Raw genomic sequence first — 25,348 nt, 5'->3', positions numbered from 1 at the left:
GTTTCAGAGTAGCAGCCGTGTTAGTCTGTATCCGCAAAAAGAAGAACAGGAGTACTTGTGGCACCTTAGAGACTAACAAATTTATTAGAGCATAAGCTTTCGTAGACTACAGCCCACTTCTTCGGATGCATATCCATCCGAAGAAGTGGGCTGTAGTCTACGAAAGCTTATGCTCTAATAAATTTGTTAGTCTCTAAGGTGCCACAAGTACTCCTGTTCTTCTTTTTGCGGATACAGACTAACACGGCTGCTACTCTGAAACCTATGATTAATTTAGACTCAAGTGCTAAGAATGATGGCCTGAGCCATAGAGTGAGCGCAAAATGTATAATGCATGTCCTCTGTTACGTTACACTTCAGCTTTTTCAACCTCTCCTCCATCTTTAGGACCAGACAGAATACAAAACCTTCACTGCCGGCCACAAAACTCTACTGCCATTGCATGTTCCTGGACCCCGCCTGACTCTGACTTCGATGGATATAGCATTGAATGCAAAAAAATGGACACTGGAGAAGTTGAGTTTTCCAAAAGGATAGAGAAAGAAAGATCTTTGCAAAATATCATGATGCTAGTACCCCACAAGAGATATTTGGTGTCCATCAAAGTGCAGTCTGCAGACATGACTAGTGAGGTAGTTGAAGACAGCACCATCACTATGATAGACCGTAAGTCCTTGATGTACCAAATACATAGGTACAGTGGCATGGAGGGAGAAGATGAACAGGGATAATCTATCATCTGGTTGGTTAGTCAGCAGACTTTTCGACCTCCAGACCTGCCTGTTGTGTCACACCAGCCACCAAAATGTGTGACCAGTGACCAAAATGGGGAACACCTGTGTTTAGTTGCATGCTGTGCCAGATTATAAGGCACTTAAACTATAAAACTTGCTTTAAAGGATGTTTTATCACTGTGTGAATCATATTGTAGAACAGGTTTATTTGACTCGTGCAGTGAGAACAAACTTACAAACAATTGTTATAATCTGTCAGTAGTGGCACAACATACAGCCTACAACTGCCCCTTTGTTCTCCCCCAGGCTTGCCTCTTTGCTACCCCCTGGCCCTTTCCTCTCACCAAATGCCATCGCCAAGTCAAAATAGTGGGAAGCTACCTAGAGCCTTCAGGAAGTTGGGGCAGTGGCTCTTCTTCAGGCTTTACTCCCTCTTCTCTCAGATGATGAGCTTGCCTCAGGCAGTGGAGATGAAGGAGGAGCACTGCTCTGCAGAGTCCTCCCATACTCTCCTGTGGCTCCTCCCTTGGGCTACAGATGGGTGGCAAATGGCAGCTTGCAGCTTCTCAACAACATACACAAGGAGAGAGGTACTGCCAGCCAGTTGTGGCAATCCATGGGTCACCTCCATTCTGGGTGGTACAGCATGACAGGGAGTCTTAATTACCCCCAAGGCCAAATGTTCCAGGAAGTATAGTTGATGGATGAAGTATAGTGTGATTTAGGGTCACCAGTCCCCCGTTGGCTGTGTAAAGCCAAGGAGAACTACAGAGTCCAGTCACTAAAAAAAAAACCCTCTGTGATGGGGTATACAAATCCTACACTGGGCAACAAGGAGTTAATGAGCTAATGGGGACTCAGCTGAGAGATGTCAGAATTGGAGGGAGGAACTTAAAAGGGAGAAACCCAGTTCAGTTGATGACAGATCAGGGAGGAGAGCAGATCTTGGAAAAAGGGATGGCTGAATGTAGGAGCCCTATTGGGCAGCCACTGCCCAATGGCCCCTCCCTGAAGGAAGGGAGAACCTGATGCTGACTCACCTTGAAAGGAGACTATTCCTCTCTGTGTGTTGGTGAACTTGGATTAGGGCCACAGCCTGATGAGTGCCCTCTGAAGGAAGAGAGCCTTAACCCAGCTTTGGGACCATTCATTTGGGTCCATTCCCCTTTCTTCTGTTCATTGAAAACCCTAGAAGGGGCAGGCTATCTGGGGCCCAGCCAGTGGGCTGGGCCTCTCAAGACTGGGAGTGGGAAAACCACCCAGACATTCCAGAGCTGTGACCCCAATGGGTGCTGGGGCCCTGCCCAGAGCCTGGGAAAAAAGAGCGTGGTAACACCCGCCCTTCACGTGAATTGCAACCAAGCACTGTCTCTTCTCTACTACAAGAGATGCTATGAGTTCAGATAAAATCAGAGCTAACCTGAGCAGCAGCAACCGAACTTCTTTGAAGGCTTAACTGTTCTTCATTATTTTCATTTTTAGACATCTCTGCATTATCAGGTTCTGGTTGACCCTGGAAGCAGGACTGTCTAAATACCACGAGGGAGCCAGCTCTCCCAAGAATTCCAGACTCGTCTTACAGATCAAAGATATCTGGCTAGGCTCCAAATAAGCATGTGAACTATTGGTTCCTTATCCACACTGAAACCCTTTAAATTTTGGCCACGACTATTAAACAGTAGATACTGACACAGTATATGTGGCTGTATAGGTTATTGAAAACATTTAGCTGCGATCTCTATTACAGTGTCGTAGTGTTCCATTGGGAGGCTTGCATCAGATGTGCTTTATTTCCCCCTCCCTCTTTTTCCTTTTCCGTTTAGTTCCTGATGTATCACTGTTCAACGTATAGCTAGTTTAGACATATGGCTGAAACAAATGCCAGTTCCCTATGGAAGCAGTACTGTAAATCTGATATCAGATCATCCATGTGTAAATTATTTGCTTAATTGATTCCGGGTTGTGTATTGTTCCTTGGATATTGTTTATTGTTCCATTTGGTGTGTGGGGGGGAAAATGTAGCTGTTTAAAAGCAAATTTCTATCTGCAGCCTCAATGGTCTCAAAGTACCTGGGATTGAACCCACCTCTGAAAATGCTATTTTAGCGGCTATAATTTAAGACTCTGTGGATTTAATGAGACTTTAATACAATCCTGGGCAGCTTCTGCAAGAAATCCTACTGTAAGGAGCTGCCTCTGTCATTATGTTTAAAACTGTGCTGGTCTGTTACATCTTCTGGCCGCTTCTCTGCTGAAGAGGGATATACTTTGTGACTGCAAAGAGCATAATATGAGAAACATTGGGTCTAAATGGTTGAGTTTTGTTGAGATTTGCACCACTTGTTATTATGTAATTAAAAATATATAGATAGTGATGTACTTTATTTCCCCCTCCCACTCTCTTCTTTCCCAGGCCCCCCTCCTCCACCTCTCCACATCCGAGTGAACAAAAAGGATGCACTCATTACCAAATCTTCCATCAACTTTACTTTCAACTGCAGCTGGTTCAGTGACACCAATGGAGCTGTGAAATACTTTACTGTGGTTGTGAGAGAGGCCGATGGTAAGTTTTCATTAATTAATAGGTTTCTTTCTATAACCCATATTAACACAAGGAGGGTATTTGTCCTCATCTACTGGCCAGATTTCAGAAGAGGTGTATGGATCTGCTTCTGCATCCAAGCCAATGAACCTGGTCCTTTAACTCAGCAGGGAGAAGTTTTTAGATCCAGAGGTCCAGTCTCCACTGGCACCATAGTTAAGGACAGAGTTATACTTCGTTCTCTGGGATGTTACCATCCACATGTTTGGACAGTTTCCTTACTTAGAAGATAAGAGAACTCAAAGCGAATGTCTCGGAGAATAGAAATGGGATAAACTGTCTTGCTATGCACTGATTCAATAATGTAGCTTAGACACTAACTTGAAGCAGGTAGGAGTGTGTCTCAGCTTCAGTTTCTGTTGCCTTCAGTGTTGCCTGATAAGTCGTTATTAGAAAACAAAGGTAGCTTACAGTCAGAATAAAATGATTCATGTTGTTTATTTCATGAGGCAAATTGCTCTCACATACACCAGTGTAAATCGAAGCAGAAAATGTCCCCATAGAGTGCATATGTATTTCCTTGCTTGTGCTATCCTGTAGAGAAGAAGAGTAGCTTTGCAGTTAAAGCCCTAAGCTAGGACTCAGGAGATCCAAGTTTAATTCTTGACATTGCCACAAGCTCCCTTTGTGACCTTGTGTAAGTCACTTAATCATTCTGTGCCTCTGTTCCCATGTAAAAATAATCCTTTTTTTCTCCCACCCTGTGTCGTTCTTGTCTAGTCAGAGTGTAAGCTCTTTGGGGGCAAGGACTGTTTCTCACTATGTATTGGTACAACACCTAGCACAGCTGACCCTCTTAGGCACTATCATAAATAATAAAACATCAGGATTCATTTCTGGGGACTACAATCGTTTCCTATTGCAACTATTCTCTGTACCCACTGGCTACTTTTTTTTAACCCCCTGTGGAAGGAGGCAGATGGCAGGGGTGGGGGTGGAGGGAAGAATTATGCAGCAGAAGTGATTCACACAACCTTCTCAAGGCATCAGAACCTCCCTGTGCACACTGTTCTAGAATGGGATCTAGAAGAGAGAGAGCAAACTGCCCTGAGTTATCTAGCCAGGCAAGCCAGCATCGATCCAAAAATGTCCCCATAGACCAACATGCAGTGTGGGTTCAAATAGAAGACAGTGTGCCTGGAACACACTGAACCAGGCTCAGTCCAAAAATACTAAGGGTATGTCTATGTTGGAGCTGGAGGTGTAATTCCCAGCTCAGGCAGATATACACATGCTAGCTCTGATTGATATAGCAAACTAACAAGTGGAGCAAATGGTGGTTCCCATCTGGCACCCTATGTGCAGCCGCGGCTCTGCTGTTATTTTCAGCACACTAGATTGATCAGAGCTGGCATGGGCATGTCTACCTCCAGTTGCTGTGGAGACATACCCTAAGACTTGAATTTAAGGAATTGTGCCACAAGTCAGCAGTGTGTGGCGCATCACTCACTTAAGAAAAGCACAGATTATTTCTTTAGGACACTCAGTAATTTGAGTCTGTAGAGGTCTCTGTAAAGAAGGTGGCTTTCATGTGGCTTAACAGTTTTGAAGACAGTATAGCACAGTCTTTATCAGACTGTAAGAAGCTTTTTAAACCACAGCGTCAGGTTGCTTTGAAACACATAATTTCCTATCTGTAGGAATTTGCTGTTTGCTGTAGGAATCAGCTGTATTCTGCTTCTTCTCCTGGGGATCAGATTGCCACACCAGACCAGCTGTTGTTTGTAAAGATAACGTAGCTACTAATGACCCCTGCAGTTAAAGTTAATAATAACAATACGTATATAGTGTGTTTCTTCCATAGACCTTTAAGTGAGTTACAAAAGAAGATAATTTGGCAGATGGGAAAACGGAGGCTCAGAGGGAAGTGACTTGCCTATGGTCATATAACAGTTTAGGGTCAGGCTAGAAATAGATCCCAGGTAGCTAACTCCCAGACCCATGCTCTGTTCACTAGACCATGCTACCTCCCAGACAAAGTACAAAAGTTTGTCAAGTGTTAAATATGTCTATTGATGCCCTGGGCCTTAGATATTTACTGCACGAATAGCACGAGAGCTGTGGCATATGATGTGCAATTTTTTTTTTTACCATTTTTTTTCCTAGGCAGTGAAGAGCTGAAGCCAGATCAGCAGCACCCATTACCTTCCTACATGGAATACAAACATAACAATTCCATACGTGTCTATCAGACAAACTATTTCGCAAGCAAATGTGCTGAAAACCTTGACAGCAGCTATAAGAGCTTTGACATTAAGCTTGGAGCTGAGATGGAAAGTCTGGGAGGAAAATGTGATCCCAATCAGCAGAAATTCTGTGACGGGCCACTGAAGCCAAGGACTGCCTACAGGTTAGATTTATTGTGGTAATCGTGCTGTGTGAGATGTGCTGTATTATTAGGTACTATGCTATCTCGATGCCTGATGTACTTAAGCTACCATAGATTAATAACCTGTGTTACACAGTGTTCTCTGTGTTATATTGTGCAATTTATAAAAGCTTTGTCCATGCCCCATCTCATAGGTAATATATAAACAATTCCTTCACCAGCCTAGGAATGCTACAATTCATTATGTACAAAACTCCGTGCAGTGAAAAGACCTCTTTTATCTCTTTTACTTTGATGGAGAACTTTGCTACAGTTGCTAATTTCTCTGTGGAGAGACTTAAGGGCTGGATCAGCAGCTGAGTCAGGGGAGCATTCGGGACAGCTAAAAGGGGGGGAGCAGGAGATGCAAAGGTAGTTTTGTGTTCCTCTAATTCTGTGGACAGGCTGCACAGGCCAATCTGCTGGTGCAGATTAGAGCAACCCAAAGGCTATTCTACCCTGTGCCAGCTTCCAACAGACTCAGGAAGCCTGTATTGCAGCTGAGGCTCACCAGGACAAAGGGAAGATTTAGCCACAGTCGGGCATGGTGTGGGAGCTGCTAGAGCACATGTACACTCCTGTTGAGTCCTCTACACTGGCATGAACCTCCAAGGCTGAATCCAGTTACCTTAAGGCCACTTTGCACCTACGGCACAACAGAAAGCAGCTGTGTGACCCAGCATCTAGGCCTTAGATTTTAGCCAAAAACTAGAGTATTTGAAGTAATATCCCCAAACAATTATGATTTGTATTTCAGACAAACTGGATAACATGTATGTTTATTTAGAAGCTGCAGCTTCACATTAAATGTAATTACTTTTCCCTGCAGCATTAAATCAAGCTTAGCTACTAAATGTGGACTATTAGAAACTTGATGGGGCAGTTGTGCAATTGAAGTGAAAGCAGCTTTCAAGTGGGCTCTAGCTGGGTTCAGTGGAAATTATGCCCACTTATCCCTTCTCAGAATGAGACCTACTGTGAGTAAGGATTTCTACCTCTTAACTTCTTTGATTCTAAATTCTATCAGCTGGTTGGCAGGAACCTCCACCACAGGTTACCAAAACCACAATGAGAGCTGAGTGACTAGATCAACAAACCATTCACAGACACTCATTTCAGCTTTTTAATGAATTTGCTTCGACTTCATTTGCGCTCCTTTTGCTTTCTGTGAATGCTCTTAGAAATGAGTTTGCTGAGAGGAAAAGTCATGGAGTTAAACAGTGAATTTCAATTGAATGTTGCAGAATTTTTGATTTTGTTCATTGTGCATGTCTGTATCAGAAACCTTCTTAAGAACTATGTTCATCCAGTCAAAGAATGGACATCATGTGTCCAATCAAATCAATGTGTTCATGTGAACGGATTTGTTGATTGATTTTCAGTGACAAATTTTTGGCAATCAGGACCTTGTGAAAATAGCAAAGACCTAAAGCCAACAAAGACACCGCTCACTGTGATTAGTCTGTCCATCTCATGGGACTACTTTCATGATCCCCAGTACCCTAAGGTAACAAAGCCCCAATCCTGAAAACATTTACGCACATAAGTAGTCCATTTACAGGACTAATATTAGGAGAGATGGAAGTAGGTCCAGAGTATGACTATTCACATGCAAAGATGTGTGCAGGATCAGGATCATAGACTATAATCCAAATCCAAGTCCCCATATATAGTATTGAGGGCAGTTAACATATCCATAGATCAGCCAATCAGCAGTTTTTTTGGCTTACTGCAGCCCTATACAAAGAACACGCTGCGATATATATGCCTTCCTGCTGATCACAGTTAGGCAGAATTTTATTTCCTCAAGTTTAATATGTTGTAAGTGTCATCTAGTATCTAGTCCTTTCATTTTCCCCACATATTGTTGAGCAAAAGTTACTAAAAAATGGAATGAACTGTTGAGATGCTAAAAATATTGGCTTTGAAACTCTCACTAAAGCAGAAGCTGAACAACAAAAGGTATAACAATAACAGTAGTTAAAAGACACAGGAAATGTACTTAGTAAATTTTGTCTGGAAGCCCTGTTTTGTGATTTTGCTATTTCTGTGTTAACCTTTAGTTTTCTCCTATTTGATACCAACTCCCAAACAGATCTAATAAACCCTTCTGCTTTTTCAGGATCAGTATCCGAGCTTTCACCCAGCTCTTTAGTGAAGACCTGAGGGAATTCACGGAGCCACTCTTCTCAGATACATTTTTCTCTTTACCAATCACCACTGAGTCAGGTGAGTTTCTCCTTTATTCTCTACTAACTGTACCAGTTACATGGGTATCACACCCATTGGTGTTGGAGTGGGTAGGAGAATGCAGAAAGGACCTTGTTGCTGAACTGAGTTACTTTGAGATTCAGCTCTCCGCCAGTTAATATTTGGTATTCAGCACTGTCGATTAAAACAATAGCTGTGATGCTTCCCCTTCCATCCATGATTTCCTTCAGAAATATAAAGCTTCCTACAGATTATAGGTGTTCGCTTTAAAAGGGAGCGAGCGAGCAAGCAAGAGAGTGAGGACTGTGCAGCATCCTTTGGGATAGAAATAATACGTAGGGCTAGATTCTCCAGTCTGCTTTCTGCCACTCAAGCTGCTCAAAGTGGACAGAAATAGCTAGTGGAAATTTCCCTTGGTGCAGGGGAGCTCTCTTCTGGTGTAAAACTGACAGAGATGATCTAACCACCTCCTGCACCAGCTGTCCCATGTGTCCAGGGTGTCGGGGAGATGTCAGAGGTGGGAGGGAGGTGTGGTGGAACTATGCTGATCCTTCATGGTGTAAGGTCACCTAGGGACTTTATGCCAGAGTTAGACCTGCTCCTCAGCAATTCTTAACTTATGCCGTGGCCAAGCAGCACAGGATCCGGGAGCCACAACCAGCCCCCTATGTTCCCCCATCTTGGCTATGGTGGAGCAATAAACACATTGCCCAATAGAGCTGGGGTCCCTGACTGAGGGTCTTTAGTCACTGCTACAATACAAACAATAAATAATAACACAGCCCCTTGATACAAGGCTCTCAATACACTTTCCAAACACTGATTAAGCTTCAAAAACCCTTGAATCCAGGCAACAGTTACTTTCTGGATGTGAGAATGAAATGGGTTTGTCATCCAGTATAAATGGTCTCCAAATGGGATTGATCCAGTGAATTATCCTAGACTCAGTTTGAAAAATCCAGGGAATTACTGTAGCCTGGGGAGCAGACCTGAACTCCTGGAAAATCTTGTTGTTTCTTTCACTCCCTAATTCTATAGAAGGAGAGAACTTTTTTCTCTTCTACCTGTTTCTTGCCTACCTGATGTACGGTGTAAGTTCTTGAAAAACTAAGGAAGTAATATCAAAGCCCAGTCCTCCAAATATATATGCAGTTGACATTCCTTTGTATTTATTTCAGTGTCTTTAACGGATAACATTGTATGTATCTAATTCCTTTGCTCTTTGTGTGTGTGTATCTATCTTAGAGCCCATGTTTGGAGTTATAGAAGGTGTGAGTGCTGGTTTGTTTCTCATTGTGATGGTGGTGGCTGTCACTGCTTTATTTGTCTACAAACAGAAAATTAGGTAAGTAGGAACTCCCTTTTTTAAATTTTTGTTGCACAAGGTCTGATGAAATTTGATTTTCCATCTGAGACACTGAGGAAGGAGTAAAATTGGATGAAAACTTTAAATTGTATTTAGGAAAGCAAAAACTTCATTCCATTTCCCTCACCATTTGTACAAATTAAATATTGAACTAAGAAGCCCCATATTATCCTTGATTTAAGGAACAGGATTTCCACTGATTAATAGGAGTTGCATGATCAAGGCTGCAGTGTGACCTTTGGCTCTTAATAGGGCTGGTCAACACATTTTCACTGGAGCAGTTTTCTGTCAGAAAATGTGGCTTCATTGAAACCTTTCATGAGAACTTGTTGATTTCAATTACATTTTTGATTAAATTATTCATTTTGACCCTCTCATTTTGGAAACATTGAAATATTTTCTTGCAATAATGTCAAAAAGTTTTAGTTTTGACTTTATTGTTCCATTTCATTTTGCACTGACTTTTATTCTATAATATTAATTTTATATCATATATATAATTTTAATTTAAATATATATAAATATTAAATATAATATTAACATAAAATGATACTTTTACCTTATTGAAACAAACATTTAACAGTATTGAAATGAAAATTTTTGATATTTCTGAGTCAAAAAAGTTTGGAATTTCTATTCTGTGGGAAATTTTGAAAATGCAACATTTCGCCTGGAGTTGGAATGGAATGTTTCTTTAAAATGTGTGGAATTGTTTTCCAACCAGCTCTAATTCTTAGTCTGCATAAAATTATTCTCTAGCAGTTTCTTCTAGACACTTAAGCCCAAATTCAATGCAGATGTCTAGATGCTGACCATGGAAAAAAGCATGTGCACTTGTGTGAAAACTTGCATTTGTTTGTGCATACAGACAAGTGCATGCCTACATATCTGTATACATACACCGCTACCATGAGTAAAATGCAAGTTTTGCATTCACAATAGGTGTATACATTTTCTCCTGGCTGCTACTTAGGTACCTGCATTTGAAAATACGTCCCTTATCCTCTAATTTATTTTTGCTCTGTGTAGTTTGAATGTAAATCATATGAAGTGCATGTTTTCTGAACTGTATTGTGATTTCTTTGTTATGAGCTCTGTTCAATGGGTCAGTGAACGTCGGTATATTTTTCTGAGTCATATACAGTAGGTAAATATTTATTTAACTTACAAGAGAGGTTTCTGAGGGAACAAATGGTGATCAGAGGTGGAGAGACCATGTGTGTGGTTTAGTGGAACATAGGAATGTAGGACTGCAAGGGATCTCCTGAGTCACTGAGTCCAGATCCCAGGTATTGCAGGCAGCCCCATCATATAATCCCATTCATAAATTTATCAAGCTCCATCTTAAAACTAGTTTGGTTGTTTGCCCCCACAACTCCTAGTGGGAGGCTGTTCCAGCGTCTCACTCCTCTGATGGTAAGAAACCTTCTAATTTCCAACCTGAATTTGTTCATGGCCGGTAAACACCAGGAAGGGAGAAGAGCTATTTAGCTAATGGACAATGTTGGCACAAGAACAGTGGATGTACTGGATGTAAACTGGCCATGAACAGTGGAATGCGCACAGAATGAATTCCCAAAATTCCCCAAATCTATCCCAGTGCTGCCACTGACTACTGCTCTGATCCTTCACAAGTCCCAAATGGCCTGATTTTCAGAGGTGCTGAGCACCCACAATACTTGAAGCCAGTGGGAGCTGCAGGCACTCTGCACTTCTGAAAAGCGCAGCAGTAACCTGTTCCCCATCTGCACATGGAACTAGGGATAATACCTACCTCACAGGGATGTTTGGCGCCGCAAGCCTGGGAGGCAGGAGAAAACTAAGGTACAGGAAAACTGTGCAGCTGCAAAGATCCACTTCAGAGCCGCAAATGAAACAGCCATCTCTTTCTATTCCTTTTCTTTATTTCCTGCCACAAGATACTTTCGTTGCCCAACTTACGTTGACATTTGAACATAGCACTAAAACCAAAGTAAGAATATCTTCCTTTGTATTGCAGTAATGGCCATGAACGACCTACAGCAAGGCTGAGCGTTCGCAGGGACAGGCCGTTGTCCGTCCATCTGAACTTGGGGCAGAGAGGGTAATCTCAAAGTTTGTTTCTAAGAGAAAACTGTTTTAACATGGCATCATAGATGAAACAGTCTCTCCGGTCATTCACTGACAAGTTGTTTCTTTTTCTTTTGAAATTATTTCTAGGAGCCGGAGAATTTCCAGGTAAAAGCAAATATTTCTTCATTTAAAACATCTTCCTTTGTAATGAATTAGATGAATAATGTCCTTGTTCTGTCCTGGGGTAACTTTGTTTTTTGTCTTGTATTCTTCTGTCGAATGTTTTAGTCCAATAAAGATAAATCAGTTTGAAGGGCACTTCACCAAACTCCAAGCAGATTCCAACTACCTCCTGTCCAAGGAGTATGAGGTATGAATCCAATCCAGTCAAACCATTTCTTTATTGAACCAACTGGTTGGGTGCTAACTCTGGCTCACTAACCCTTCAGCCCCAGAGACATGCATTCCTGGGTCTTCTTCACACAAGTGAAAATGAGTTTGACAGTCTCAGCTTAGACCCTGTTTGTCCTGCTGCCAAAACCACAACTTAATTAGGCTCAGCTTGATCCAGTTGGCAGCCTCCATTCATCAAAGGCCCAGCACAGGACCACCAGGATGTGCTGAGGGTCAGGACTGAGTTGTGTGAACAGAGTGTGACAAATCATGAACAGTGCCTACCAGCAGTGTGCCTGGCTCAAGCCAATGCCACCAGTTCTCTAATTTGAGTCTAATAAAAATCATTTCCTTTCCTTAGCCTAGCATGCTGTACATTCCATGTTGTAGCATCCTTTGATTATTTTCACCTCGCATTCATTTCGGCCTTTTGCAGGACTTAAAAGATGTGGGTCGAAACCAATCGTGTGACATAGCGCTTTTGCCGGAGAACAGAGGGAAAAATCGATACAATAATATATTGCCCTGTAAGTTTTATATTTGGGTATATAATATTACATCACACCAGCTATTTTTCACTTCTTTTCAGGATGGGATCGTGCATGTAGCATATCCCTTTCCTTGTTTCGCCTTGTCGGAGATGAAATAGCATTGCCAAGCCAAGCCTTGGTGCTTTGATGCTGACGGTGTATGGCCATGAGCGGCTTTAAAACAGCAGCTCCCATGAAATTTCACTTCCCACCAGAGGCGTAATGACTAGTGCTCTTTCTGTTTATAAAAGGCTTCAGCTGTTCTAGCCCTTTCAGCGGTTCTGTCAGGGTGGATAGTAGGAATAATAGAAACCTTGTCTCGTGTGTTTTGTGTGATCAGCAGCTGGGCTACCTGCTCCCTGGTCATTCAGTTATAGTCAGTTCAAACCTGCCTAGTGGCCACAAATCACTTATTTGACATAAATAGGTGACAGTCGCTTCCTTCAGAGTTAATAATGAGCCTGCAGTAGCACAGTGCTCCCAGCATGGCACAAGGGGATAATCCTGAAGGAGTCCTCTTTCATACAAGACAAAGATCCTGACTGTACGTGGCACATGAGAATGGGGACAGCCCTGGGGAATGCCAATTGGAGGTAATTAGCCTACCTTAAATAGCCCCCTGCAATTTCAATGGGCTATGGTAGCATTCAGCTTAATTTCTTGCCATGTAGAATTGCCATGTGCCATGGTTAGTTGCCAAGTTTTATCCAGAGGTGGCTGTATTTCAGTAGTGGTGATGGGATCCCTCCATGGGTATGTCTGACTGCAGCTTGGAGGGTGCTTCCCAGCTCAGACAGACAGACATATGGTGGCTTGTGCACTTAAAATAGCAGTGTAGCTGGGGGTAGCACGAGCGGTGGCTCAGGCTACCCACCCACGTACATACCCAGTAGGTCTGCGAGGGTTTGTATTTGTAGCACGTTAACTCAAGCAGAGTTGTACTTTTCTGTCTACCCGTGCTGGGAAGTACCCACCCAACTGCCGTGTAAAAGTACCCAAAGTGTGTATGGCGCTCTGGTACCTTTATGTCTCAGTCTGCCCTGGATGGGCAACTCTGCAGCCAGAGACTCAGGAGGAATGCTGTCTTGCTCAGTCACCCAGCATTTTCTCAGGGTACTGCACAGTGAAGTGGGGACACTGCTGTTCTGTCAAGGGGAAGACTGTATGCTGTCCTCCGTGCATAGCTGGCCCTGCCTTCAGAGGTAAAGAGGGATGCAGCCACAGTCCCACCATTACCTTAACTCCCTACCTCTTTCAAGTAGCTGGCATCCACCAGAGCACAACCAGGGAAGAGGCTTGTGCTCTACAATGGGATTGCGCTCACCTGTGGAAAAATGGGGTGAAGTCTCCCTGGGCTAAATCCACAAAGGTACTTAGGCATTGCAGAGCCTAACCACTAGGTGCCCTGCCCAGCCCTCCATTCTGAGTTAGACATTTAGGCTCCCCATCAATGCATGAGGGGAGGTAGGCACCCAACACAGGGATCCTGTGAAACCATCAGTGTCATGCAAAAGGAAGGAGACAGGACTAAGGGCCCAGATTCACAAACGTACTTAGGCATCTGCTCCCATTGGTCTGGGCCATTACTTACCTGACAGGCCAGAGGGAGGCACCTCCCTCCACTCAGAATTCTCCACCATGAATCCTCTCCTGACATTAAACACCTGAGCTGGGTAAGCCCATGCCCTAGCAGATGAAACCCAGACCATTCTCCTGAAAGACAAGAGACCTACCCCACTGTAGCCAATAGCCCTGTGTTTATAGCACTCACTTGGAATGTGGGAGACCTGTTTTCAAATCTCCACTCAGATTTGAAACCAGGACTTGAACCCACAAATCCCACATCTAAGGAGAGTCCCTAGCCCACAGGGCATTGTGTATTGTGGGTGGATCTCTCTCAGTCTGTCCCGTTGGAGCTTTCCACTTAGTATAAATAATTGGAGGAGGGCCTTAAACCTGGATTTCCTGCATCCTAAGTGAATACTCTGGCCACTACGCTTGGGGACAGACGCTCACACTCTCGTTTGTGTGATGGCTGATCCTGAAGGGGTGTCCCAACATCTCTGGGGTCGGGCCCCACACGTGAGATTGGTGGGAAACCACTAGCTTGAGAATCCTGCTTTCGAGCTTCAGCTTGAGCAACAGTTCTGAGCGGTTCGTTAGCTGTGGGTGGATATCAGCTGTTAGGCAGCTTTGCACATGCCCACCATCGGAAACGTAGACACTTACCGGGGTAGGCAGGAGCTTAGCGGTAGTTTTGAGCATGCCGGTGGCACCTACATTGTGGACTGAGGTGCCAAACGAGGCAATTACGCGCCTATGGACCTTTGCGGTTCTAGCTCCTTGCATACAATCTCGTTATCGGCCGCCATGTGCCTTGGAACCCCCCTGGTGAAAGGTGTTGTACAAATGTGGGTGGCTATCATTTGCAAACAAACCTTCCAACTCTGACCGTGAAAGTGCAGTTGGTATTTTAACATGGGCACATTTCCATTTATGTGAAAGGGATGAAAAATCAAGACCTAGGCATAAACCTCTTGTAATACATTTCTTCCCAGATGATTCGTCGAGAGTGAAGCTTTCCAATGTAGATGATGATCCTTGCTCAGATTATATTAATGCAAGCTACATACCAGTAAGTGGCTCAGTGGTGTTTTTTATAGTCCTTGTCTCTCCAATGATAATTTCACCTTCCTATGAAACTTAACATGTAGCTAGATTCTTAGGGCTCCCTCCTTTCATATTTTCACTGGTTTTAACTAAAAATCTGAGAACTGTTTTTGTGTGTGTGCTGAAAGGCCATGTCTGATTGCCATTCAGTTAACTGAGACTGATTCAGTCAGCTCTTAAAACCTCTTCCCTGGATTGCTATAGTCATATAAGATTGTTGTTATAATTGGCCAAAGACAACTTCTGAAAGGTCACTGTTTTTATACAATTTCTGCAAGAAGCACAGCTATCACTGAGATCATACTTCCGGACTTGCATTGCATCCTGAAAGTGTTTGCACCATGTATTATGGTGAAATTGGCTGAGATTACAATTGTGCCCTTTGCCAGGGAATTATGATTGATAATAGCAGAGCCCTAACGATCCAGATTTCAATCCAGAGCTCAGTTAATTAACGGCAAACAGCAAAACAAAACAAAACAAAACAGTGGTTCAAAATGCCTAGGGCAGTGCTGAACACAATAGAAAGATGAAAAATCTCTGACTAATTCTAATAAATACCTTCCAGCAATATTTAAATACACTGGCACTTTCTCTTCCTCCTCCCTGCTCCCACCAGCCTTCTGCTTCCAGACTTTAGGGCGTCCTTTAGTTTTCAAGCTGTGGCTGCAGTGAAGATGTTGATGTCATAACAGTGGTGGTTTGTTTGCAGTTGCTATAAGGTCTGTTTTCTGGCATTATAGAAACTAACTGGAATTTCCTGAATTCGTAGGGCAATAATTTTCGCAGGGAATACATTGCGACTCAGGGCCCTTTGCCTGGCACCAAAGATGATTTCTGGAAGATGGCATGGGAACAGAATGTTCACAATATTGTCATGGTAACCCAGTGTGTCGAGAAGGGCCGAGTGAGTAGCGAGGTTTCTTGCTTATTCATTACTATTTTTAAATTTTGTATTTATTATTTGTATGACACTAACACCCACAGACATCAGCTGAGATCAAAGTCCCATTATGCTAGGCAGTGACACATAGTAAGAGACAATGCCTGCCCTTACGAGCTTAGAACCAGGTTTTTGAAGCTATTTAGGCACCTAAATCTCTTTTGATTGCAGTAGGAGTTAGGTGCCTGCATGCCTTTAAACATCTGGCCCTTGTGGCCTAAATAGACAAGACAGAAAAAGGATACGTGGGGAAGCAGAGGCACAAAGAGGTGAAGTGACTAATCCAAGGTAACACACAGCGGGTCAGTGAGAGAGCTAAGAATAGAACCCACTGCATAATGTACAAAGGGTTGAGATATGGGAGGACAAAGGTGGAAATCAATAAAAATAATGTACTTCATGGTCTATTTATTTAAGGTTAGTATATTACAATTATGAAACTCCTCTGGGCCTTACACTTACTTATTTCACTGTCCATGACAACCTCATAAAACTTATAGTGCTGTAATCCGAATATGAGCCACCATAAAAACATCTTCTATGTATGGTACAAAGCAAGTGACTAAACTGGGAAAACCATAAATATTCTTTCCTTTCCTGATGCCCCCATATAGACACACACAGGTAATGGTTACATCCAAGTCCATTGCATTTGTTTTGTTTTTTTAAAAAAGCCAGAGCAGCCTCCCTGCATTCCCAATCACTCTTTAAACCAGAGATTGAATTGGGGGGAAGCATGGGAAGTAGCGGTCCACGCGCCATCTTCTTGAGTTATCAAGACAAGACTCTACTCACAGCTGATCTTCTTAATATGATCATCCCTCCTCTTTTCATGTGCTTTCATGTGCTTTGATCAACAGTAAAACACTTAACAATGTTGACATTTAAATTGCAAGCATTAGGCTTTATAATTAAGATACCCTTGTCATGAATAAGACAATGCATGCTTCTTTCAGAGCTGTTGTGTCAGGCTTTCTTCAGACTCAGGTAGATATCATTGAATTGGTTCATACTCTGATCATGTATGGTTGTAAGGTTGTCTTTAGCAACTAAAGATGTAAGGTAAGCATGTAAGGTGTAAGGTTGTCTTTAGCAAATAAAAGAGCTAGAGACTTAAGTACTGGTTCACCGAATCAGCCCAGATCAACCTCTGCTTTAAACATAGTCTAAAGAGTGCAAGCAATCATAACTGTATGTAGAAATGCTTTTTGCTGTTTAGGCCCTGACGTAGCAAAGTACTTAAGCAATGCCTAACTCAGTGGGACCTCTTGCATACTTAGTTAAGCACGTGTTTAGGTCCTTTGTTGATTACATGTGCATATGGATTATTTTAGCTGCCTTAATTGTCCATCTACTGATGCATGACTGCTTCTTGCCTCCCTGGAAGCGGGGACAGTTAGGAACCCTGTGCAAAAATTGAGCAGATAAGTTGTTTAAATATGACAGGTTGGCTCCAGCTGTTTGTTATTATTGAAACACTCTTTTCTTTGTCCATACAGGTGAAGTGCGATCATTACTGGCCCCTGGACCAGGATTCCTTGTATTACGGAGACCTGATAGTTGAGATGCTATCTGAGTCAGTGCTTCCGGAATGGACAATAAGAGAGTTTAAAATTTGTAGTGTATGTTTATTTATTTTATTTTATTTTTTAAAAATCTGTTAGGAAAACTTAGAATGGTTAAACCTCACACATCCTGATTGCTCTCCAGTGACCTACTCCCTAGTGGCAGCTGTAACAGAACATGATGTTCATTACAAAGACATGGTGTGTTAGAACATCTGCCTCTTAACTGTTCTAATTATCCACATTTCTGTGATCTGACAGGAAGAGCAGCTTGACTCAAAGAGGCTCATTCGTCACTTTCATTACACAGTATGGCCAGACCATGGAGTTCCAGAGACCACCCAGTCCCTGATCCAATTTGTAAGAACTGTAAGGGATTATATCAACAGGACTCTGGACACCGGACCAACCATTCTGCACTGCAGGTATAAATGAAAGCAGGATGTCATTGGTTCAGGAGTTTTATCAAATATATTTAAAAGATCTCTACTGTTGGTGTTTGTCAGGGGGTAACTTTTGCTTAAATTTCTATAGAACAGCCCAGGCTTTAATCGAGAGACTGTGGGCTAGGTGTTTGACACACATCCCCTCATCCTGGGAGATGCTGGGTGCCCAACTAGTGGCAGTGAATAACAGTTCTGAGGAGGTCCTGCCTCCAGGTGGGATCAGTAGAGCACTGTCCCTGGCACACCTGCTATTCCAGGGGGACCCTCAGCTGCTGCATTCTGGCAGATATTTTAAGTCTCCTTTGCACTGCTGGCTCTGGCCCAAAGTCTCATTACCCCTTTTTAATTAAGAAAAAATGTAACTAGGGGTAAATCAGAGCTGCAAATGTGTGTCCAGATCTTCATAGATGTTTAAGGCCAGAAGGGACCATTGTGACCATCTAATCTGACCTCCTGCATAACACAGGCCAAAGAACCTCACCCAAAAATGTAAAGCTTTGTAGGATAACTACAACATTTGGGTCCTTATTCAGGGTCATAGTCTGAATCTGCTGGTTCTAGAAAGAAAACAGCTTGAAGGTCTCCTTACAAACAGATTTGGATATATTGAACTGTCAGCCTAACTTGATCCATAGTGACGAACAGGAGATATCACAACCAGTTCTTCTGTGACTCCAAACGAAAAATCTAGCTCCACTGTAAACTATTCCCATCTGAAATCCTAGAGCTGCCACTTGTATAGTGAGACCAAAGACCATGATGAATCTATAGCAATGCAAATCTGAGTGAAATGTAAAGATGGCGAGAGCTTTGACCCAGTGGGTTTGTATTTTCCATCTCTTTTCAGTGCTGGTGTTGGTAGGACAGGCACATTCATTGCACTGGACCGAATCCTTCAGCAACTAGACTCTAAGGACTCAGTGGATATTTATGGAGCAGTGCATGATCTAAGACTTCACAGGGTTCACATGGTTCAGACAGAGGTAAGCTTTGGATATGGCACAGAACGGCACATCTTCATCATTCATATACTAATAATAGTTTGAACACAGAGACTGTTTCATCTGAGGATCTCAAAGCACTTCATAAATTAGGCCTTGTGGCACCACTGTAAGATAGTTAACAGATACTGTATAGGGTGACCAGATGAGAGGAAGAAAATATTGGGACACATGGGGGGTATCCGCCGGCGGAGCAAAAAAAAAAAAGCCAAGTGCTGCCGGCAGAGCGAAATATCGGGACAAATTGCGTCCCAACCAAAGATCGGTCAGGACGTGGGACAAACACCTAAATATCGGGACTGTCCGGATTTTATCATGACGTCTGGTCACCCTAGTACTGTAGCACTTAGAACCTGATCTAATTCCTGCTGAAGCTAGTGGGATTTTTTTCCATTGCCTTCCATGGAGCTGCATCAGGCCCTTACATATCAAGTTCTATTCACATCTTAGAAATAGGGATCACTTCACCCACCACTGAACTGCAGTCATCCCCATGAATGTAATGCAGCAGACCTTTAACAGCACATTGCACTGGAGTTACTGAGTTATATAAATATATTTGGGGAAGGAACATAAGCATTTAAGTACATTGGAGATGGGCACTAAGATGGATAGCTAGGCGGACGTAAAGGGAGAAAACAATGGAGGATGGAGAAAATTACTCAAGTGTTTATTATTTTAAAACGGTAGCACTCTGACCTTGCAGCTGTGTGGTGTCCTTGTACTTACTGGGCTGACGTGTCCATCTTTCATTATGCTATTGGGAAGAAAGATCAATCTTTTCCTAACGCATTATACAGAAGGGACTGAATCTATTCTGTTAGCACAGGATAAGCAGGTCTTTTATGCTTTTAAAAGTGCAGGAAAATCACTTTCAGAGAATGGTGGCTTAACACTTAGGGACTAATTTAATAACAGAGAGTAATGGACGCAGCTTGTACATTGTCTCTGTGGAACGTGATAATAGAGAAATTGGAGTGGGTTTACTGGGCTGTGCAGCCTGATACCAGTGTAGCTTTTTGTTGCAATTCGGAGGTTATGTTCTGGGTGGCTAAGTTTGCTGACGTCTGCAAAAGCCGCACATGAGCATGAGAAGACATGAATTTCATTTCAAGGCTATCTTAATCACTGAAGAGCTCTAGTTAGTACAAAGTCAGAGTTTCCCAGACCTGGTTGTGGATCTTCGGGGTCGGCCTGGCAGAAAGTCCCAATCAGATGCCCTACCCAGGTAAAATGTCTGACAGGAGTGTGGAGAACTCATATACTATGCTGTGGAAACAACCCACCACAGCTACCAGCACCTCTTCCATCTTATCCCGAACCCTTGCAGTGATGGCTCGAGTCCCACCTGAGCTCCTGGAGTAGACAGGCTCAATACTGCAAACAGTGAGAATCCCCAGAACAATCCCGGGATAAAATCGTAGCAAAAATGAGAACTGAATTGAGCCCAGATTAATATTCTGATCTCTTCCCTTCCCAGTTTAGGGAGCGCATCCAGCACAGAAAGAAGTTCTAACAAACCTTTTATAAATGATTTTCTCCTTCTCTTGGTGCTTCTCCCTGTGTTGAAGGTATCCCATAATTCTGGGATGGAGGTAACTACTACAAGGGTTGTGTTTAGTAAACTATTTTGGGAAGTGCTGGAGTTCCAGGCTCCACTGAACCTGAGGTATCTGGCATGAACCATATTCATGACTCATGGCTTCATTAGAAAAACTTCCAAAATCCACTTCTGTATTTATGTAAAGAGAAGGTTTTATTTTCACCTATTAATTTGGGAGAGCCCAGGATGGGGAAGGTGGGCAGATGGAAGTGGTCACTCTATTATTTATATTGAAGTAGCACCTTGGCGGGGCGGCAAGTTTGTATAATTCTTGGTGGTGCCCAGAACGGGTCCAAGTCCTGCCCCCCCACACACACACCTGCTTTGTAAGCCGATATATATTTTTTAAAATAATGTAAAAATGGACTGGAAACCGTAAGCGTTTAACAGTTTCCCTATATTGCACTATGTGGGGGTAGGTGGGGGGGATGAGGGCTCTGGCTGGGGATGAAGGGTTTGGGATGTGGGAGGGGCTCAAGGCTAGGGCAGAGGGTTGAAGTGCGAGGGGGTGAGGGCTCTGGCTGGGTGTGCAGGCTCTGGGGTGGGGGGTGGGGCTGGGGATGAGGAGTTTGGGGTGCAGTCAGACTACCCTGGGGCTGGGACCAGAGAAGAGGACTCCACAGTCCCCCCCAACCTGCTCCCCGCTGGCAGCAGTGAGCTCTGGGGGAGAGGGACCTCTCTCTCCCCCCGGCAGCACACTCACCCAGCACAATCAGTGCACCTGCTCCTAGGGACTAGGCTCCTCTCAGGTCCAGGAAGCCCCCTCGCCTCCCCTGTGGTGGCTGCCGGGGAGGGAGAGGGGAGGGCTGCCATCACGTGTGTGCCTCTTCCCCTCCTCCTCAGCTGCCGCCTCAGTCTGCTGCCGGTGCCGCTCCCTTTTGTAGCCAGCAGCGGCTGGCGAGAGAGCGCAGAGTGGAGCAGCAGGGCAGCCGCCCACTGCCCAGGGTGCAGGCAGGGACACTCCGGGGGAGGCACGCCTGGGGCCAGGGGAGAGACCCAACCCCGAACATTGGTAGAGCTGAGTCCCCATGCCCTGGATTTGCTGGAGCATGGGCACCATGGGCCCATATAACCTGCCACCCCTGCACTTCAGAGCCCCAGTCATGGAGCAGGGTCCCATTGTGCTTCACAATGTACGGACCCAGAATGAAAAGACAGCCCCTGCGTGAGACATAGATTGTAAACTCCAGACAAGAGACCACAGGAGAGCACAAGGAAACAATGAAATAATATTGGTTAGCATGGTAGGGAGCAGTCTCCACAGCTGCCTAACTGGCAGGGAATCACTGTCCCATTTCACTCACAGCAAGAGCCCTTAGCAGTATCTGCTAACTGAAGATGCTGTGGCCTGGCCAGATTTCCACTGAATAGGTGGGTGGGGTGCAGAATTCTGTTCCCTGGAGACAGCAGCCTTATGTGCATGACAGCAGGTTTCATAATTTTCCCAGAGAGAGGACAGTAGAGAAAAAAGTATAGAGCAACAATTAAACTTGTTATGCAAATGAAGAGAAATTGTTGAAAAAAAATTGTATTCCCCAGGGCAATGATGCCTTTAAGGCAAAGTAAAATTAAAAGCAAGAGCCTTAGTATGAGGACGTATTCACTAATGTCTACGGGTCTATGGGTACTATAATACATTTGTCGTGTAATGCTAGTGTTCCTGTGGTCATTGGTCTGAGAGAATGGCCAGGCATGGGGAATTAGCATTTTATGTATAAGCAAAGGCAACCTGGGTAAATAGCAGATCATATCAGTTAGGTCCTGTCCACACTGGTCAAAACAACATCTTAGCTCCTTTTTAGTAAACTATTCAAACACTATCCTTAGAAAGGAGACAACACAGTTCACTTGGCCTACATAGACAAGGGCTAACCTTTCTGGAAAACTAGGGACGTCACAGCCAATATCATAGTCTAATAAACAGTTTATAGCACATCTAAGTCCTGTCAGCACTGGCAAGGGAAAGAACATAGACTCCTTCTGGTAAAAAACATCCATATTTAAATATAATTTGTTAGAAAAGTATCCCACAGGCTTTCCTTGTCCAGTATAAATAGGGCCTAACTGCACTTCCCTGCTAAGCATGGAAGTAGCCCTGAGCACATCCTACTCTTGTTATCAGGAAGGTAGAAAAACATACTTGACTAGGGCTTATTTCATTGTGTCACATGAGGCTTAATGTTTTGCATGGGTAGCAACAGTGAACTGGAAAGCTGCTATAAAGATCAGTTGTGCAGAACCCAGAATGTCCATGTCACAGGAATTTCTGCTATTTCAAAATTGGTTTAGTTCTGAATCAGAATGAAATGAAATAATTCTGCAATTTCCCAGAAAATTTTGGAAAAATTTCAAGTTTTAAGTCAATGGAAACATTTCATTTTTATTTCAATATTTTAATTTTTTCATTATTTTAACAGTATGAAATGAAAGCTATTTCAAAACTAAAAGTCCATTTTGATTTGGAAAAATTTAAACATTCCATTCCAAATTTGTCAAAACAGAACATTTTGACATTTTTGGAAACTATTTTTTTATTTATTTTTGAAAAGAAATGTTGTTGATATTGACATGCTCCTATAGGAATTTTCAGTTTCAACAAAATGCTGTTTTCCAGTGGAAAAAATTTTCATTGGAGAATTTTCCAAACCCACTCAAATAAAAATCTTATGAAAAAGATCACATTCCTATAACAACTGACATGGCTTTTTATCTCCCTTGGAACAAAGGTGTTGCAAAACACTCCATGTTTTACCATTCAATGGCATCTGAGTGTAAGACCCTCTTACTCCTTTGCAGATTTCACTCATTTCTGACACCTCCCTCCCTCTTTTCTAGTGTCAGTATGTCTATTTACATCAGTGTGTGAGAGACGTGTTAAGAGCAAGAAAGCTACGCAGTGAACAAGAAAATCCCTTGTTTCCAATATATGAAAATGTGAATCCAGAGTATCACAGAGGTAGGTAGGACAAAGTTATTGAATTATAAAGTGTTTCAGATTCACAATTTAATAGCCAGGGACATATTGCATAATCTCTTGCCTGGGTTATTATAACCTCCTGTCAGACTTTCTTTCTCACCTCTGCTCCCTTCCACTCTATCCAAAATGCTGGTGCTACAGTTGTCTTCCTCTCTTGTCACTCTGGCCATCTCATTCTCCTCTCCATTGGCTTCCCCATTAAATCCCAGCTTCACCTCCACACCTAAGTCTCTGATCTCATTTCCTCTTACACCACCCACTCACACCTTATACACCTCCCAGTGCCATCACCTTACTACGCCCTTTAGCTTTCTTTCACACTCTTGCTATCGTACACACTATTAAGATGTCCCCTATGATAGGAACAACCTCCAAGCCTCTCTCCTCCTCATTAAAATTCACTCCACCCAAAAATATTTGCTTCCTCCTTCACTTCACCAACTGTCTGTTCCTGGTTTCCCTTGCATATTCTTACTTCACATCTCACATTTGTCTGGCCCATTTTACTTAGAAGCTTGTTGGGAGAGAGAAAATGTTTTATGTTCATGAAACACCATGTGTATTTCCAGTGCAACACAAGTGATTTTTAACAGTAATTAGTGACATTTGCTTTCCATTGTTGATGACCTATCTTCAAAGCCTGGCTCCTTTCTCAAGTGGAAAAGAATTTGGTGATCTGACTCCCACCTCCACATGTGAGAGGCCAAAGACTGAAATAACAGGAGTTGTACAACTCCTGACTGAAGTGTTATGGCGGAGCTGTGAGTGGGAACTTGCTCAGTGCCTCCCTCTTGTCATACCAATCGCTAGACAGTGCTGGTGCTCCGCCACTTCTCCACACAGCATATTCATCTGCTAAAGATGAAAATAAAACAGACTGCTGATTTTTCTAATCTGTTTTCCTTGCTTTCAGATGCTGTTTATTCGAGACACTAAGAATGTAACAGACACCTGCTTTTGTGATCAGATCTGTTAACTTTGTGTGAGTGAGTGTGCGTGTGTGTGTGTGTGTGTGTGTGTGTGTGTTTCATGCACTAGAGAAGCGCCAGACATTTCTATTGAAGCTTTGTATAATTTATTAGTCTGGTGATTTTTTTAAAGATATATAATTTAAGTGTAATAGATATTATTGTATATAATTGTATTTTGGTGTTATGTAAATATGTATTTTTTCTATAATGTTTATATTAATATTAAGCTTCAGATAATACTATTTTTCCATACTAAAGTTTTTAGGAACTTTTCTACATAAACTATTTTAAACTGTGTGTCAAAAAGAACTGCTGAGTTTGGAATAGGTTATGTATTGGCACTTAATATACAAGAAAAATCCATTAAGGATAGCCAGCCTTTTTAGCTGACTCAGTGTTCACAAGATGAAATAAGATACATGTTAGATAAAAGATAGTAGTCCTACATAGGAATTCTAAACTTTAAATTGATTGCTGATTGCTTGTGATTTGATCAGAATGGATGAAATCCACAATGCCAGGGCACTGCAATGTACCATTTACCAAAAGCTCATTAACATCCAAATAAAAAACCGTCCACTTCACTATGAGCAACTGTTTCACTGTAATCTGAATGTTAGTGAAAAAATATTAACATATGTTGCCTTGAAGTTTAATAGAACTCGTCTTTTACTCTGATGGGAGGTCAGATTTAGATTTGACCTACATGACTATGTAAATGAATGCATACAGCAGCCAAAGACAATAAATAAACTACACGTACATTCACCCGGACTGACATGCAGAGACTTACTTCTGTGAGGATGCAAAACCTGGCAATTTTTATCCCTCTTTAAAATAAAAGTCATTATCAAGAGAGTTTAAAGAGTAGGCTGGGCTGGATAACATCAGTATAGACCCCCCCAGGAATATACAG

The 25,348-nt window shown here is 42.8% G+C and overlaps 1 protein-coding gene across 3 annotated transcripts in view; it reads left to right on the top strand.

Moving 5' to 3' along the window:
• Window positions 1-25,022, top strand: part of PTPRB (protein tyrosine phosphatase receptor type B) — an 87,387-nt gene extending 62,365 nt beyond the window's left edge. For all 3 annotated transcript variants that reach the window (XM_034771414.1, XM_034771432.1, XM_034771423.1), the window contains 16 exons: window positions 388-666; window positions 3,148-3,297; window positions 5,443-5,686; window positions 7,827-7,933; window positions 9,161-9,260; window positions 11,281-11,364; window positions 11,481-11,498; window positions 11,622-11,703; window positions 12,163-12,253; window positions 14,815-14,891; window positions 15,699-15,833; window positions 17,369-17,491; window positions 17,696-17,859; window positions 18,728-18,863; window positions 23,320-23,440; window positions 24,375-25,022. In XM_034771414.1, the coding sequence (XP_034627305.1) occupies window positions 388-666; window positions 3,148-3,297; window positions 5,443-5,686; window positions 7,827-7,933; window positions 9,161-9,260; window positions 11,281-11,364; window positions 11,481-11,498; window positions 11,622-11,703; window positions 12,163-12,253; window positions 14,815-14,891; window positions 15,699-15,833; window positions 17,369-17,491; window positions 17,696-17,859; window positions 18,728-18,863; window positions 23,320-23,440; window positions 24,375-24,397 (1,934 nt within the window). In that variant the 3' untranslated portion in view covers window positions 24,398-25,022. The remainder of the gene's footprint in view (window positions 1-387; window positions 667-3,147; window positions 3,298-5,442; window positions 5,687-7,826; window positions 7,934-9,160; window positions 9,261-11,280; window positions 11,365-11,480; window positions 11,499-11,621; window positions 11,704-12,162; window positions 12,254-14,814; window positions 14,892-15,698; window positions 15,834-17,368; window positions 17,492-17,695; window positions 17,860-18,727; window positions 18,864-23,319; window positions 23,441-24,374) is intronic.
• The last annotated feature ends 326 nt before the right edge of the window (window positions 25,023-25,348 follow it).

The sequence above is a fragment of the Trachemys scripta genome, chromosome 1, assembly GCF_013100865.1.
Source record: "Trachemys scripta elegans isolate TJP31775 chromosome 1, CAS_Tse_1.0, whole genome shotgun sequence".
Lineage (NCBI taxonomy): Eukaryota > Metazoa > Chordata > Testudines > Emydidae > Trachemys > Trachemys scripta.
The sequence above is the reverse complement of the archived record's forward strand: the minus strand, read 5'-3'. Positions and strand labels throughout refer to the sequence as shown.